The sequence below is a fragment of the Peromyscus eremicus genome, chromosome 7 (assembly GCF_949786415.1).
Source record: "Peromyscus eremicus chromosome 7, PerEre_H2_v1, whole genome shotgun sequence".
NCBI lineage: Eukaryota > Metazoa > Chordata > Mammalia > Rodentia > Cricetidae > Peromyscus > Peromyscus eremicus.
In genome coordinates, this window is record NC_081422.1 from 31,539,650 (window position 1) to 31,556,156 (window position 16,507).

The 16,507-nt window shown below is 43.7% G+C and overlaps 1 protein-coding gene and 1 pseudogene across 1 annotated transcript; both read right to left on the bottom strand.

Moving 5' to 3' along the window:
- Window positions 1-250: 250 nt before the first annotated feature.
- LOC131914160 (prostate and testis expressed protein 14-like) lies at window positions 251-5,829 on the bottom strand. The gene is made up of 3 exons (XM_059266752.1): window positions 5,769-5,829; window positions 838-951; window positions 251-375 (listed from the first exon to the last, which is right to left on the bottom strand). Exons 1-3 carry the CDS (start codon window positions 5,827-5,829, stop codon window positions 251-253), a joined length of 300 nt encoding a protein of 99 aa, XP_059122735.1.
- Window positions 5,830-8,322: 2,493 nt separating this feature from the next.
- On the bottom strand, window positions 8,323-12,278 carry LOC131914658 (prostate and testis expressed protein 14-like; annotated as a pseudogene).
- Window positions 12,279-16,507: the final 4,229 nt, after the last annotated feature.

Here is a 16,507-nt window from a genome sequence, read left to right on the forward strand (position 1 = left end):
TGAGATCACTTCCAGAGATGATTGGGGTAGATGCCTTTAGCCTAACCATTGGTTTAAGCTACTAATCCATTTGAAATTTTGAATGGATTATCAAGACAGGTATGCCCTGGTTGGAGGAAGAAGAACATTGTTGTGGTATCAACAGCTGGTGTCAAGTACATGCAGGTGTCAGGGCTTGAGCAGTGAGGCTACAGGAGCACAGGGAAGGGGTGAGGGCTCACTTAAAGTAGAATAGTGTAAAGCATCAGGTTTACAGGCTATTGCAGTAAGATTTGCCATTGCAACAGTTCATTTCCATTGTCTTATTTCCATTCTCAACAGTTCCATTGAAGCAAGTGTTAGCACATCTCTGGACTCCAAACTGGACTTTGCCATCTGGAGAGGAAGAAGGGTAAGAGGCAAAATATAAATATTAGTGGAAGAGCCAAAGTCTCAGTAAATGAAAGCCAGGCTCCTAGGTGAAAGGTGCATCTGCCACACAGGCATAATGGAGGTGGGCTCTCTGTGGCCATCATCCCTCAACTCCTAATCTAACTCACAGGTAGAACTTCATTCCCAAAGTGCTGAATGGAATTTCAGAATCCAATTCCTATCATACTAGAGTGCGTTCACCCAGAAAGGCCCTGAGAATCACCCAGACACCTTTCAAAAATATTTTTAACTCATAATCTGTTTGTTGGTCTGACCAACAGGCAGTGGCAGCCATTACCCTTCCCCTATTCTTACAAGCAAATGTATCCTCCTTCTGTCTCTGAGTTTGCCAATAGCATTCTGGAGATGGATTGATCAACTGTAGGGCAAACAAGATGGTCCCTGGAGCTCCCAGACTTTACATACCTTCGAGCACTAGGAGTGAAGCACACTTCTCACCAGGTTTAGCCTTACAGCAACCTTCTCCTTTCTCACAAATCCTCTCAGAATTGAGCCTAGCACACTTGAAACATGTCAAAGCTGAAAAGACAAAAGTGAGTGTTAGGGGCTCATTCAGGGCTCAGCCTTAACCATCAACGATAGCTGAGCCTGTGGCTCTGGTTAATGAAAAATAAACAATAGCCAGAGAAAGAGCTGGTTGTGTGCTGAGCTAACCCCTTCAGGAAGGGTCATGACCATGAACTCTGCAAATGGAAAGTTGGAGGAGGGTTGGAAGATTCCCCAACCCCATATCCTGAGAATGGACCAGGTTATCAGGATGAAAAAATCAAAGCTCTGATGTGGGGTGCCTAACCCACCACACAGTGTTATATTTCTGAGACAGCATAAAGAGACAGGAGGCAGAAAGAGACCAGAGTCTGACCTCCCCAGACAGGGTTGTATTTATTAACATACACAGCAGAGGGAAGCCTCTCTCCTACAAGAAATGGAGGGGACTGCCAGAAGGAAAAGCTGGCTGGAACCCTTTACAGGGGTAGGGTGAGAGGACTGGGGGTGATGAAATTGCTGTGGTCTAGGGGACGATGCTGGGTTGCATCCTGGAAGTGTTTGCCCGGGATAAAAAAGACTGTCTTGGGAAACAGACTGTCTCAACAGCCATTCCTTCCTGTGCTGACTGATGAGGGCTGAGCAAGGTTAACTGTGGTCTCAACCCTGAAAAGGAGAGAAAGAGGTAAGGAGCAAGCCCATACATAGGAGGCTTGTAGCTGAATTTTTTGTCTGATCCCTGTGTCTTTGGGCCCATTTCAGTTAGATGTTCTTGGTGCTGAAGCAACATCATTGGTAGAAGATGGTGCAAATCCCATTCTCAGCAGCAGTCAGATCTAGTGTTTTTTTAACCTAGAAGTGCAGCAGCCAAAGCATAGACTTAGTTCTGAGGAATATTAAGCTGATCTGAAATTCTTTAAGGTTTCTGAGAGCTCTAAAGACAGAGAGGTTAACTGATGCAAAGAAGTCTTCAGTCCAGCTGTTTTAGTTCTGAGTCCTTAAACACACCCAGAGTGGCAAGAAGAGGGATGATTTGGGTGACCTGTGGCCCATTAGTCCCCACTTCAGAGGTTAATGGACTGCTTTCAGGGGCTTATGGTAAAGGGGAGATCCCTTTTTAAGGGATAAGATTTAAGTTTAAGATCCTCTCTTAAACTGCTTCAAGCTGACAAAAGGGGCAATGTAGAAGAGGCATCAGCTAGCATGCCTCAGAGGAGGGCCCATCCAAGGGATCACAATAAAACTTAACAAATGGCAAAGTCCCAGAGCATAAGTCAGGAGGTAATAACTGTACAACTTTGTGGGAACAATAAGAGACAAAGTTAATGAGGAAAATATTTTACATCAAGATTAAGTTAAGTTTTGTTTAGTGGGGTTAAATGCAATTGTAGGACTGTACCAGAGATGTTGGAAGGATAAGAGGTAACTGCAATTAGCTGTTTGTTTAATTAGACTTCTGAATAAGGAACAAGCACCTGGAAGCTTTGTAAAGAAGTCAGTTAAAGTCAGTATTTTAGTTAGGGTTTCTATTGCTGTGATAAAATACCATGACCAAAAGCAAGTTGGGGTAAAAGGCTTAGACTTCCACATAGTAGACCATCATTAAAGAAAGCCGGACAGGAACTCAAATAGAGCAGGAACCTGGAGGCAGGAACTGATGCAGAAGCCATGGAGGGGTGTTGCATACTGGCTTGCTCCCCATGGCTTGCTCAGCCTGCTTTCTTATAGAACCTAGGACCAGAAGCCCAGAAGTGGCATGGCCCACAATGGGCTGGACTCTCCCCCATTAATCACTGATTAAGAAAATGTCCTAGAGGCTTGCCTCTAGCCCAGTCTTGCAGGGGAGGTTTCTCAACTGAGGCCCTCTCCACTCTGATAACTCTAACTTCTATGAAGTTGGCATAAAACTAGCCATCATAGTGAGGCTTATATTAAAGGGGAGATCCCTTTTTAAGGGATAAGATTTAATTTATCAATTATAATCTAGTTGATAATTTAAAATAGAATTCTTTTGAGTCACTTCATAGGATTGCCTAGTAAAATATCCAAAGACACTGTTTGGATATTCTGGATAAGTTTCAAAAACTGTGAGTTTGATGGCAGAGTATCTGACAGCCTTTTTTAATTGGGGAACATGGGGGTAGGGGTTAGAATACACACCCTGGAATTAGCTTTTCTAAGAGAATTGGAAGTCAAGATAAAGAGCATGGCTAACTGAACTAGCATGCTCATCCCATACCAATCAGTGGTGTAATGAAGGCTTTTAAATGCCAGCCTCAAAAACCTTCTTTTCAGGGTTCTAAAAAGATGCTACAACAAGCAAGGAAGAGCTAATATCTGAGGGTGAGGCAATGAATTTGCTCATGCCATGTGCTTTCTACCCATGTCTCTTTATTGTTCTGAATTCAGTTCTCTCCTATTGTTCTCTCTTTGTTCTGACCGGAGTCTCTGAAGTTTCCAGTTTTCATACATATACAATCAGCAATTGTATATGTATACAATCAGATAAGAACTGCACAAGATGATAACTGTCAGGCTTTCTTTATGACTCAAGGTGGGAGAGGTTTGCAGGAAAATGTTTGGAACTAGAAAAAATCATCCTGAGTGAGGTAACCCAGACTCAGAAAGACAAACATGGTATGTACTCATTCATAAGTGCATACTGGATGTAAAGCAAAGGATAACCAGACTGCAACTCATAACTCCAGGGAGGCTACCTAGTAAAGAGGACCCTAAGAAAGACACAGGGATCGCCCAACAACAGAGAAATGGATGAGATCTTCATGAGCAAATTGGACATGAAGTGGGGGGGTAATGGAAGGCAAGGGTCGCGGGAAAGAGAGCTTAGGGGAGTGGGAGGTCCCAGCTGGATCAGGAACAGAGTGGGAAAACAAGGAAATAGATACCATGATAAATGAAGACCCCGTGGGAATAGGAAGAAGCAAAGTGCTAGAGAGGTCCCCAAAATCCACAAAGATACCTCCACAATAGACTGCTGGCAATGGTCAAGAGAGAGCCTGAGCTGACCTACTCTGGTGATCGGATGGCCAATCACCCTAACTGTCATGATAGAACTCTCATCTAGTGACTGATGGAAGCAGATGCAGAGATCCACAGCCAAGCCCCAGGTGGAGCTCCAGGAGTCCAATCAGTGAGAGAGAGAGAGAGAGAGAGAGAGAGAGAGAGAGAGAGAGAGAGAGAGAGAGAGAGAGGAGAGAGAGAGGAGAGAGAGAGAGAGGAGAGAGAGAGAGAGGAGAGAGAGAGAGGAGAGAGAGAGAGGAGAGAGAGAGAGGAGAGAGAGAGAGAGAGAGAGAGAGAGAGAGAGAGAGAGAGAGAGAGAGAGAGAGCAGAGAGAGAGAGAGGAGGAGAGAGGAGGAGGAGAAGGAGAAGGAGGAGGAGGAGGGATTATATGAGCAAGAGATATTGAGACCATGATTGGAAAAAGCACAGGGACAAATAGCCAAACCAGTGGAAACACATGAACTATGAACCAATAGCTGAGGAGCCCCCATGGAACTGGATCAGGCCCTCTGGATAAGTGAGACAGTTGATTAGCTTGAACTATTTAGGAGGCCCCCAGGCAGTGGGACCGGGACATGTCCTTAGTGCATGAGCTGGCTTTTTGGAGCCTGGGGCCTATGCTGATACATTTTGCTCAGCCTTGGTGTAGGGAGGAAGGGACTGGACCTGCTTGGACTGAATCTACCAGGCTGAGCTGAATCCCCAGGGGAGACCTTGCCTTGGAGGACGTGGGAATGAGGGTGGATTGGGGGGGAAGGCTGGGGGGTGGGGGGAGGGAGGACAGGGGAATCCGTGGCTGATATGTAAAATTAAATTAATTATAAAATTTAAAAAGCCTCAGTGAACTCTTAAAGGGAACAGGGTCAAATGAGAGGGAGAGAGACCTTAAACCAATAGGGAAGTCTAAGAAAGGGAGGAGGAAATGAGTGTGTAATACTACATTCTTAAGCATGGTGAAAGTAAGTACAAAGAGTTAAGAATTAATGGAGGTTAGTTTGGGTCAGCATCTTCTTATCTGCTGGCAGGGTGAAACCAGGACATGCTTGTTCCCTATCTATCTGAGTGGCTACGAATCAACAGTTTCAGACATGTAGTAATTCTATGTTCTTGAATGTCAGTGAATATCTCAAATGAGATTCTTTTACCTGGACACTAACACTGACCAAACACCTCCAATAAAGATAATTCAGGAGGACTCGGGAGCATGGAAATGAGGAAAATAGTTGCAGCTATCGGGGGCTATGTGGATCTGCAATCCCTCCTTCCTGACCGTTTTTCCCCAAGACAGACAGACAATCTTGGTAAACAGGCTGTCGGAACAGTCTTCCCTTTCTGTGCTGACTGATAAGGGCTGAGCCGGATCAACTGTAATCTCGCAGGAATCCTTTAATAAAACTGAGGCATTCTATCACACAGGACTGCACAAATCCATGCTTTCATTGTCTGCATCTTGTCAATGACCTTCCTTTCCCGCTTCCAGTCCAAATTTAGGCCCATTCACATTTAAGCTTGAGGAACTGAGGATGCTCGAATGTTCGAGAGAATAGAAGTGAAGGAAGATGGAGAGGCTGGGGAAGAGAGCAGGGTGGTAAGGAGAAGGAGGAAGAGCACCAGGACCATGACAAAGAGAAGGAAGGGGGAGCATCTTTGATTGTGCACAGCAGAGGCCAAGGGACAGACGAGATGTGGACACAGGAATGAAGCAGAGATCAGTTCCAACGTTAGCCAGGTCCTATTCCTTGCTCCTCATGCCCCCTAATGGTCCCTAATCAGTGGCATCGGTATGTCTGCCTGGCCACACCAAACCCTACCGTCTGCCAGAGTCTCACCTTGCAGGGAGCTCACCAGCAAGGAGAGGCCCAGCAGGAGCAGCAAGATGCGTTTTCCCATTGCAGTGAGATCTTCAGACCAGAGAGCAGCAGGAAACAGGACAGCACTCAGGAAGCACCTCAGCAAGACAGGCTGATATTATAAGCCTAGGTTGGGAGGGGCAGCCAGTAGGATCCCAGGAAATGGACTGAGCATATAGCCAGGGGGAAGCCCAGATATCACGAATTTTTACTAACTTGCTGCTGCTGTAACACATGGCCTGTAACGCTTTCATTAAGGACAAAATTAAATTCAAGGTAAACCTGTGACTCCATTAATTCTCCCCTTGGTGCTCTCATGTCTTTTCAGAAAACTTCAGTGCAATCGGATGGCCAGAAGGAAAAATGCCCTCAGGTGCTCCTTTTGGGGGAAGTATGTTCAGGAGGGAGTTCAGAGCCCTGGTGACCTCTAAAACTCTAGATAAGACCTGACACTCCCAATCACCAGGCAACCCTGCTCTCCCCTTTGATATACTAAATTAAAATAAAGTTGTTCTCTTTTGTCCTGCAAGGGTAGCCAGAGAATCTGTATATCTCTCTGTGCTTGGTTATTGCTCTTCTCTTCCAAGAACTCCACATTTTAGCTTTTGCTGTGCTCGTCACAGTACCTTTCAAATGGGGATTTGTGGCTGTGAGACTCAGTTCTAAAAGCTGGTGGCTGTGAGCCTGGAGGGTGTTAAACCCGTGCCCTGACATTCTGTGCAGAAGGAAACTACTTCTCTCAACCTGATACATCCATAAACCTGTGTACATGGAAATGGGATATGTACCTGGATATTTCTTCAGTTGCTCAACAAGACAGGAAAGGCAAAGAGCAAATTCAGTCCTGTCTTCCATGAAGGCCACAGTCATCCTCCTTACATAGGATACAGAGATAGGAAAAGTTAAAGGACTTTGACAGAAGCCTGGGAAGGAAAACCAGCCCTTCATTATGGGTCTGGATCCCTGTCCTGCTGATGAGTCAAGAAACTTCAGGCACCATGGGTAAAGCCATAGAGATTACAGATACTCCTTAATATACATCATACAGATGTCTGATCAGATGTTAATGTCAACTTGACACATTTTGGAAAAGGGAAACTCAGCTGAAGAATTGCCTGAATCAGATTGGCCTGTGAACATGACTGTGAGTCATTGCTGCTGTCCTTGTTGGCTAATTGACATCGGAGTGTACAGTTCAATATGGACAGTGTCAACACAAGGCAGGGGAAATCTAGCTGAGTAGAAATGAGTGAGCCAGCCAGGATGCATTGAGGAGTTGTTTTGTAGGTGTATCTGTTGGGACTGGACTCCATAACTCACTTTGCTTGGTTGTGCTTTTCTGTCTTGAACAGAACTTTTTCTTACATGTCTGAAGGCTGAGAAGTACAACATGGACTTTCAGGCAGATTCAGTAACCTGGTGAGGGCATTTGACCTGGTTCATAACTGACCCTCTGCTGTGTATCAACACATGGGAGAAGAAATAAGGAGTTTCTGGATCTGTATCTTTAACAAGGGTGTGAATCTCATTTGTAAAGGCTTTACATTGGGAAAGTATGTACATATAAGGGAAGACATTGTTCGACATCTGAAAAGCTAGTGACTAGTGGAAAATATTCACAGCATAAGTTACTGACAAAGAGGTTAAATGAGAATATGTGAAGAATTTCCTCAACTCAAGCAGTCTCTAGGGATGAGGATAGTAGGACACAGGCTGTGGAGGAAACAATGGGAGAAGGAATCTATTGGGACTGGGGAAAGGAGAGCAGTAGTGAAGGGGGTGGAGGAAAGCATCAAATACATTATTCCTCCCTTGCGTTATTTCTTGAGACAGTCTCACTAAATAGAACAATCTGTTCTTAAATTTATAAATTTATAATTGTCTCTGCCTCTCTAGTGCTGGGATTTAAAGCAGGTGCCACCATGCCTAGGTATCCCTTCTGTTGCTCTACTCAGACCACAGCCATGCAAAAGTACCCGAGACACACCCTAAGTTCTATGAGTAAGAATGCAGTAAGATGCTGGAGCTATTGTATGGGGATGGTATAGCAGAAAATGCACCACTGCACTGGTCATCAGGGGCAGGTCTGCCACATTCACTGTTGGAGAACCAGTGCCTACCTACAGTACTTACCAGTCTGGACACATTTGTTGGAAAGATTGGAATGAAGAGAGGAGGAGGAAGAGTGTGAGTGTGTCAGTCAGTGCTGAAGGGATAGAGGGAGAGAACGAAGGAAATCAGGGTCTACAGAAGGGAAGAAGCACTGGAGTGGTGGGAGGCAGAGAGCATCTCTCTAGGCCCAGTTGAACTATCTAACTGTCCACATCTGCTGCTGAATACAAGCATGTGTCAGCCTTGGGCAGTGCTGGAGATGAATGGTACAGTGCTGGGAGGGCACAGCTCTCCTTAGAATAGGGCTCTCCTTAGAATAGGGCTCTCCTTATATAGGGCTCTCCTTAGAATAGGGCTCTCCTTATATAGGGCTCTCCTTATATAAGGCTCTCCTTAGAATAGGCTAAGAAAGGGCCAGCTTCTAAAAATTGTTACAGAAAGATTTGTCCTTGCAGCATTTCATTTCCAGTGTCGGATTCCCCCAAGAAGGTTTGATTCCAGCACATGTGAGAACATTCCTGGAGCCCATATAGTATCCTGCCACCTGGAGAAGAAGTAAGGCCAGAGGCAAACATAAGCGTCTGGAGAATCAGTGACTCAGTAAATGAGGAGAGGCAGGCTCCCAGGTGGAAGGTCCATCAGCCCCACTGAGCTGGGCCATCATCCCTCAAGCCCTCATCTGGCTCACAGGAAGGACTTCAATCCCAAAATTGCTGAGTGGAGTTGGAGGGTCCAAATCTTGCCTTCCTGAGTATTTCCACCTAGAATTCTCCTGAAAACCACCCAGGGAGCCCCCCAAAAGCATATTTTTCTCTTAATAGGTTTGATCCTTCAGTAAGAGCCAGCTGCAGTCAGTACAGGAACACTTTTCTTACTTTAACAGGAAAATGCACTCTCCCACAGTCTCTACTTCTATCCCTAGGGCTCTAGAGAGGTATGTAGGCCTCCAGGGAAAGCAGAATCCATCATCCTGAGACTTCCTGCCTTACACACCTGCAGAAGCTGTCCAAAGGACACACATTTGGTCATGTATGGTCTTATAGGAACCTTTCTGGTACAAACATATTCCCTTAGTTAGTGTTGAACACAGTGCACTGGAAACATGTCCGAGCTGAAAAGGAAAAAGCAAGAGTAAGAGGCTCCTTCAGGTCCCAGACTCAAGCGTCAGACAACAGCTGAGTCTGTAGCTATGACAAAAGAATGGAAAACAACAGCTGGAGAAGAAGCTTGCTGCATGAAGAGTGAGAAGGAAGGGCACTTCTGATGAAGAGGTTGGAGCATGTCCCACCATGATAGGACAGCTCTTTCCAGCATCTCATTGTCTTTATCCCATCAACACTATGAGCTGGTGGGAATGGGAACATTGGAATATGAAGACTAATAGAGAAGGAGAAAAAATACAAGGAACTTGGGGAAGGGCATTAGAGGCAGGAGAAGGAAGAGGAAGAGAGCTATAGCATAAGCATCCTTCTGATGGGATGTGGGAACATGGGTATTAGTGACATAAGGCTCAACTCCAAGAGTCAGGTCTTTCCATGGCCCTCATCTCTCCAAAGCACAAGACTCTATGGCAATCAGAATGTCTGATCACAGGTACCAGCCCCTACCGGCTGCCAGGCCCTCACCTTACCGGAAGTCCATCAGCAAGGAGACACTCAGCATGGGCAGCAGGGGATGGTTTCCATTGCAGTGAGATCTAGGACCAGAGTAGGACCGAGCAAGCAAGGTCCAGCCTCAACAAGACCCATACTCTGAGCTAGGATGGGTGACCAGTGGGATTGCAGACCGTGGACTTAGCATATATCCTGGGGAGAGCCCATACCCTACCTACGTGGTCTACTTGTCTTGCCTTCCTTACTCAGTTAGCCAGGTACTTCCAACTTTCAAATGGGAATTCTTGACCCAATGTGCAGTGATATTATAGTCCTGTCAGGCGAACTGTGATAAATTAAAGATGTGCACCCTGAGCCCTCAATAAAGCTAGAGACAGCTTAGAAAGCAGTTATATTCAACTGACCCAATAAAGGAAAATAATAGAATAATAAAAAGTTTATGATTATTATTCTACTTTTAAAAATGGCAAAACGATAGCAAGGAAGAGATTATTTTATTTTTTGAACCTCTTTATCTTATTCTTTGACAATTTTGTGTGTGCATATAATGTGTCTTGATCTTATCCACCCCAGCTCCTCCTTCCCATTCTCCCTGAAGTCCCTCTTCCAACCGAGGTTGCCACAAATAAGCAGAAATGTGAATAAAAATGAAAACACTACATACAAAAATATATAAGACACAGCAAAGCATAGGTCATAGGAAATGTATAGTATAAGTCAAAATGAAAGACTGATAAACTGTTTTTCTTAGCTATCAATCACCTGAACTAAAAACTCTAATATACAGAGAACCTCAAATGCCCAAAAAATAACTTTAAGATGGAATAAAGTTATATGACACACATTGTTTGGCTTCAGGGTTTCTAAATATCTACAGTCATTAGTGTTTGTAGTCAAAGGACGAAAGGACAACTCCGAAATAAAACTAAGTGAATGTGACCAGTAGATAATTGCAATGGCAACAAGAAATTTCCAGATTAACGATGGTGTTTCAAACAATATTCAACAGGAAAAAGAAACTAAACATTCATAGGCTAAAATATTAATTAATAAAAGATCATTGGCTCACCCTTTAAACCACGCATAGAAATTCACTCAAATGTTTCAAAGACAATTATATAACTTGAAAGTGAAATTCTTTGAGGAGTTAATGACCATTGATATTCTTAATAATTGAATTCAGCAAGTGATTCTGAAACTATACACAAAGTCATTGCCTTATTTCACCCTCTAGAGAAGGGTCTGGAAGTTTCCTATGAAGTTAGTCACATACGTATTAGACATGCAACAATAGCCTTCCAAGATAACTGGAAACATGGCCCAGGAAGAAATGTAGCTACTCCTTAACTTCCGATGGAGGATGGAGTCCGTGCCAATAAACCACAGTTAATGCACACAGCCTACCAAACAGCACAGCTGAGCCTAGCTTGAGTGTGCCTGAACTACATCCAGCTACAGTCAGGGAAATCACAGAACATAAAGATCATTTGATGTACAGTAACCATGAGACAGATAGTACAGCTGACTGGGGGTAGAGGCCATCATACCTGCTCTGCCTCCTGAAAGAGTCTCATGGCACTTACTGTCAAAGGGTGATTACAGGGAGACTTGATGGAGGAGATCCACTCAGAATGTTGGAACCATCCCATGGACTGGAGTCTTGGTCTAAATAAAATAAGGTAAACGATGCCAGATGAGCATTCATCTCTCTTTGCTTCCTGACTGTGGTTATAGTTCAACTAGCTTCTTCACACTGCTGTCACTGTGCCTTCCCTGTTTGGTGAAGTATTTCCCTAGAACTATAATCCCAAATAAACCCTTCCTTCTTTAAGTTGCATTTGTCAAGTATTTGATCATGGCAATGAGGAAAGTCACTAACACAGGCTCCCACTGAATGTGAATCAGATTTGCAGAACAGGAAGTTAAAAAAATCAGATTACACCATTGTTATGTTCTGAAATGTCTTAGATATAGAAATCTTCATAGAAGTGTTTTCACATCATAGAACATTTAAAGCCACCTGCCCTGGTTAATGTTTTGTAGATTGCATACAAACCAGAGTTATTTGAGAAGAGGGAATCTCAGTTTAAAAACATCCCATCGTACTGGCCTGGGGGGTATTTTCTTGATTAATGGCTGATGTGAGAGGGCCCAGCTGACAATGGCCACTGTCAGACCTGGGCTGGTGGTCCCTATGGTATAAGAAAACAAACAAAGCAAGCAACTGGGACCAAGCACCAGTAAGCAGTGTTCCTCCATGGCTTCTGCTTCAGTTCCTGCCTCCAGATTCCTGTCTTGCTTCAGGTCCTGATCTGACTTCCTCAGAGGTGGACTGTAACCTGGAAGTGTAAGATGTTTGTTGCCATGGTGTTTCATCACAGCAATAGAAACCCTAAGACACCACCCAAATACCCATCAAATAGTAAATGCTTAAACTGTGTTCTAATCATAGGGTACTACCCAGCTGTAAAAAAAAAAGAAATAAAAATCCACATAAATGCAGCAACACATATATATCAAAATAGAACTGGCCTAAGTGAAATAATGTAGATACAAAACATCATCAATTAATTAGCTCAATGAGAGAGGGCTTGCCTGCCATTAACAGTCCCTGCAAGTGACTCTGGTGCCACATATACACAAGCAAGGAAAGCCCATTCAACTATCTTGGATGTTACCTCTGTGGTAGAGCATATACTCTAGTAAGTATAGAGCCATGTATTTACTCCTTAATATCAAAAAAGCAAATAAAAGGGAGAAAAAGCAGAAGAAAAAATGAAAAAGAAACAAGGAGAAGGCATTTGTTGTATAAATCCAAGAACATAGCAAAATGGAAAGGTAGTGTTTATCAGGGGCTGACATGAGGGTGTGGTTACATGACAGCAAAGAAGGGAAGGGATTTCTGGAAATGATGCAAATGTTCTGAATCTTAAGAGGGGTGATTAGGAGACAGTAAATGTCGGCCAAATTATAGAACAGGGAACACCTAAAAATGGCTAAGTTTACAGCATGTAAATGGTATTGCAATTATCTGATTTCATTTTTATTAATTTCTTTATAGTATGTGCATGTGTATGTGTCTGTGTGTATCGCCACAGGTATATGGAAGTCAGAGGAAAATTGGGCAAGTCAATGTTCTCCTTCCACCACGTGGTGCTTGCCAACAATTGAAAGAGGTCATAAGTCTTGGCAGCAAGCACTTTTACCCACTAACCCATCTCCATGGTTCCCTATTCATCTGATTTTAAAAGCTGAAGACTGAGGCTGGATAGATGGCTCAGCAGTTAAGTGTTGGGGAATATTATTTTAAGGTGTGTTACTTTTGTTTATGTTGCATTTGTTTAACTCTGTGAAGCTGTGTTACTGTGCCTGTCTAAGACACCTGATAGTCTGAAAAAGAACTGAAAGGCCAATAGTGAGGCAGGAGAAAAGATAATCAGGGCTGGCAAGCAGAGAGGATATATAGAAAAAGAAATCTGGGAGGAGAGAGGAGCAAAGAGCCAGAGAAAGAGGTGGACCTCAGAGGCCAGCCATCCAGCTACACAGCAAGCCATGGAGTATGAGTAAGATTTGCAGATGTAAGAGAACAGGAAAGCCCAGAGGCAAAAGGTAGATGGGATAACTTAAAGGAAAGCTAGCTAGAAACTAAGCCAAGCTAAGGCTGGGCATTCATACGTAAGAATTTGTCTCCGTGTGATTTATTTGGGAGCTGGGTGGCAGACCCCCCAAAAAGAGAAATAAACAACAACCTACAACAGTTCAGAATGCTTACTGTTCTTGCGATGACGTTATGGAAACTCACCATCATCAGTGGCTCCAGTTCTAGGGCATCTGTTACCTCTCTGGCCTCTAGGTCCTGCACTCATATGATGAGCAGATAACATGCAGGTAAAACATTCATGTACATAAAAATAAAAATAATAAATAATTTTAAAAGCTGAGGCCAGATGAGATGACTCAACTGTTAGTATACACTTAGAGTAAGCAGGAACTCTAAAATGTATAATGTATAAAAAAGGGTAGGGTTCTGATACAGTCAGTAGAGAATGCTACTGGGCATAAATCAATGAGTGGCACTATAAAAAAAAGGTTATTGTGATTTTTAATATTTATAGGTATATAAATATTTATGTTTAAATATGTACAAACACTTACTATAACATATTCATGATTCTGAAAGCTTTGACAGTAACCTGAAACAGTAAATAGACTTGTGAATCTGCAGCATGGGATATGATCACTAGCAGGTTTTCCTGAGTGCAATGTTGTCTACTTTTTCTAAGAAAATCCATTGGAAAAATATAAAAATAAAAATTCCAGGGGCTGGTGAGGTGGCTCAGAGGTTAAGTGCACTGGCCATTCTTCTAGAGTTTTTTTTTCTTTTTTTTTTTTCAGTATAAGTTAAAGTCATTTATTTAGAAGGTGATCACTTTTTTATCTGAAAGCATGGATTCTCCAATTAAATGTTTAACGACACTTTTTTTCTTTTTTTAACCTTTTTTATTTAAGTTTTTCTTTTTCGTTTACATACCAAACACAGTTACCCCTCTCTCCACTTCTCCAGCTCCCCTCTTCTTCCCCCACTCCCCCATCTACTCCTCTTAGAGGGTAAGGCTTCCCTTGGGTAGTGAACACAAGCTGGCAACCCACATTGGGGCAGGACCAAACCCCTCCCTGCTGCATCTAGGCTGAGCAAGGCATGGCACCATAGAGAATGGGCTCTAAAATGCCAGTTCACATGTTGGCTCACAACCATCTATAATGAGTTCTGGTACCCTCTTCTGGCCTGCAGGCATACGTACAGGAGGAACACTGTATACATAACAAATAAATAAATATTAAAAAAATAAAAATACAAAATAAAAATTCCAGACAACCCTAATAGAACTTATTAGGCCGGGCAGTGGTGGCGCACACCTTTAATCCCAGCACTCGGGAGGCAGAGCCAGGCGGATCTCTGTGAGTTTGAGGCCAGCCTGGACTACCAAGTGAGTCCCAGGAAAGGCACAAAGCTACACAGAGAAACCCTGTCTCGAAAAACCAAAAAAAAAAAAAAAAAAAAGAACTTATTAGGACTAATACTAAACAGTAGAACTTTCCAGAAGGACAATGAAGTCCATGTGCATGTGAGCACAGCATGGAAATGTTCACTGTGGTGCAGGGAAGAGCACCTTCAGCCTATGATATCTAATTCTAGTTACTTGATGGTACTGAGGATGTCTGAGAGATTCATCAAGCTCACCTCTGGGTGTGTCTGTGAGGACATGTCTAGAAATGTTAGGATGTAAAGTCTCTGAACTCTCCAGTGGTCTAAGCCATTGTTGCTTTCACAGTTGGGACAGATTGTTGCCAGGTTGTAGAACTGTGGCAGGTAGAGCCTGGTTGGAGGAAATAGGTGACTGGGGAGTGATAGCTTGTATTGGTCCCTTCCTATTACTACATTCACCTACGTTTCCTGCATTTGAAGATGAATTGAACACTTTGATTATACTATGTTCTTACCATCATGACAAAACAAGTCTCTTGATTCATTAGCTGAAATAAACCCTTCCTTCCTCGCATTTCATTGCTTTCCTCGGGTCACAGCAGTAAGAAACTGTCTAACACAGGCCCTGGAGTCCATGACAGGGAGAAAAGATGCCGAAGCTCTTGTTTGCTGGTCAGCCTGGCAGAAAATGCATCACTAAAGTGAAGGGTGGGTGTTGGGTCTGTCATATGCACTGTTGGAGGACTTAAACCTAGCTTCAGTGTCTGTCAGTCAGGACACATTTGCTGGAAATGGGTAAGAATAAAGAGAGGAGGTGGGAGAACACTTGATACACTAGTCAGTGCTGCAGAGGTGGAGGGAGAGAAGGAAGGAAGCCAGAATCTGAGCAAATGGAGAGCATCGGGATGGAAAGAAGCACAGAGCATCCCTCTATCCCCAGCTGAGACACTGAAGCATCAACACATGCTGAGGATGAGGACAGGCAGGTGTCAAGTGTTAGAAGGCTATGGGAGTACGGGGAGACACTGAAGGCCTACCTAAAGTAGAACAGGACACAGTGACCAGGCCTCTAAAGCCTGTTACAGAAAGATTTGTCTTGGTAATACACACATACATTCCTTTGTCACACTTAGTGACAGTCTCAGTGATCATCCATCGGCACAACTCTGTAATACAAACTGTATCCTGTCACCTAGAGAATTAGAGGAAGAGGCACACAAATACTCATGGGAAGAATGGCTGACTCAGTAAATGTGCAGGGTCACAGCTCCCAGGTGGGAGATCCATCAGCCACACGGAGATGACTAAGGTGACCTCTCTGCACTGCAGTTCCTCAATCCCCTAGTCTTCCCGAGAGACATAACTTGAATTCCAAAAAGGGCTAAGTGAAACTTAGCTAAAAGGGCTAAGTCCACATCCTGTTGTCCTCGAGCACATCCATCCAAAGGTCCCCTGAGGAACACCCAAAGACTCCTCAAAGGGTCTCTGTTCCTTGTCATGTGTTTATTGACCTGACCAAGAGCCAATAGCAACACAGTATAGACACAGAGGAGCTTTTTCCTACTGTTATAGGGAGACACATTCTCTGCTTTCTTGAGAGATTAAGAGGATCACTCTGAGATGTCCCAGGTCTTACAGACCTGCAGAGATTACCCACAACTCACATTCTTAGCCACTTTTAACCTCACAGCAGTTTCCTCCTTTCTCATAAATCCCTTAAGTATTGAAAGGAGCACTGAATACACGTCAGAGGTGAAAATACACGAGCAAGTAAGCACAAGAGGCTCCTTCAGGGCTGAGCTTTTAGCATCAGACAGGAGCTAAGCCAATGGATCTGATCCTCCCATAAGAAACTATGACTAAAGCCTGAGCCACACTAATGTTATGCTGACCCTAGGGAGGCCCATGACCTTACAATCCTAAATCAGAATGTCTGTCCACCAGCACCAGCTCCACTAACTGCCCTAATGACTTGGATATTTCAATGCTTGGTCCTCAGTAGCTAG

What these genes read in the sequence shown, in the direction of transcription:
- LOC131914160 (XM_059266752.1), bottom strand. Translation starts at nt 5,829, where the DNA reads ATGGGAAAACGCATCTTGCTGCTCCTGCTGGGCCTCTCCTTGCTGGTG. An exon ending in GCTGGTGAGCTCCCTGCAAG is followed by an intron (nt 952 to 5,768) that starts GTGAGACTCTGG and finishes TTGTCTTTTCAG; the next exon opens with CTTTGACATGTTTCAAGTGT. An exon ending in TTCACTCCTAGTGCTCGAAG is followed by an intron (nt 376 to 837) that starts GTATGTAAAGTC and finishes CTTCCTCTCCAG; the next exon opens with ATGGCAAAGTCCAGTTTGGA.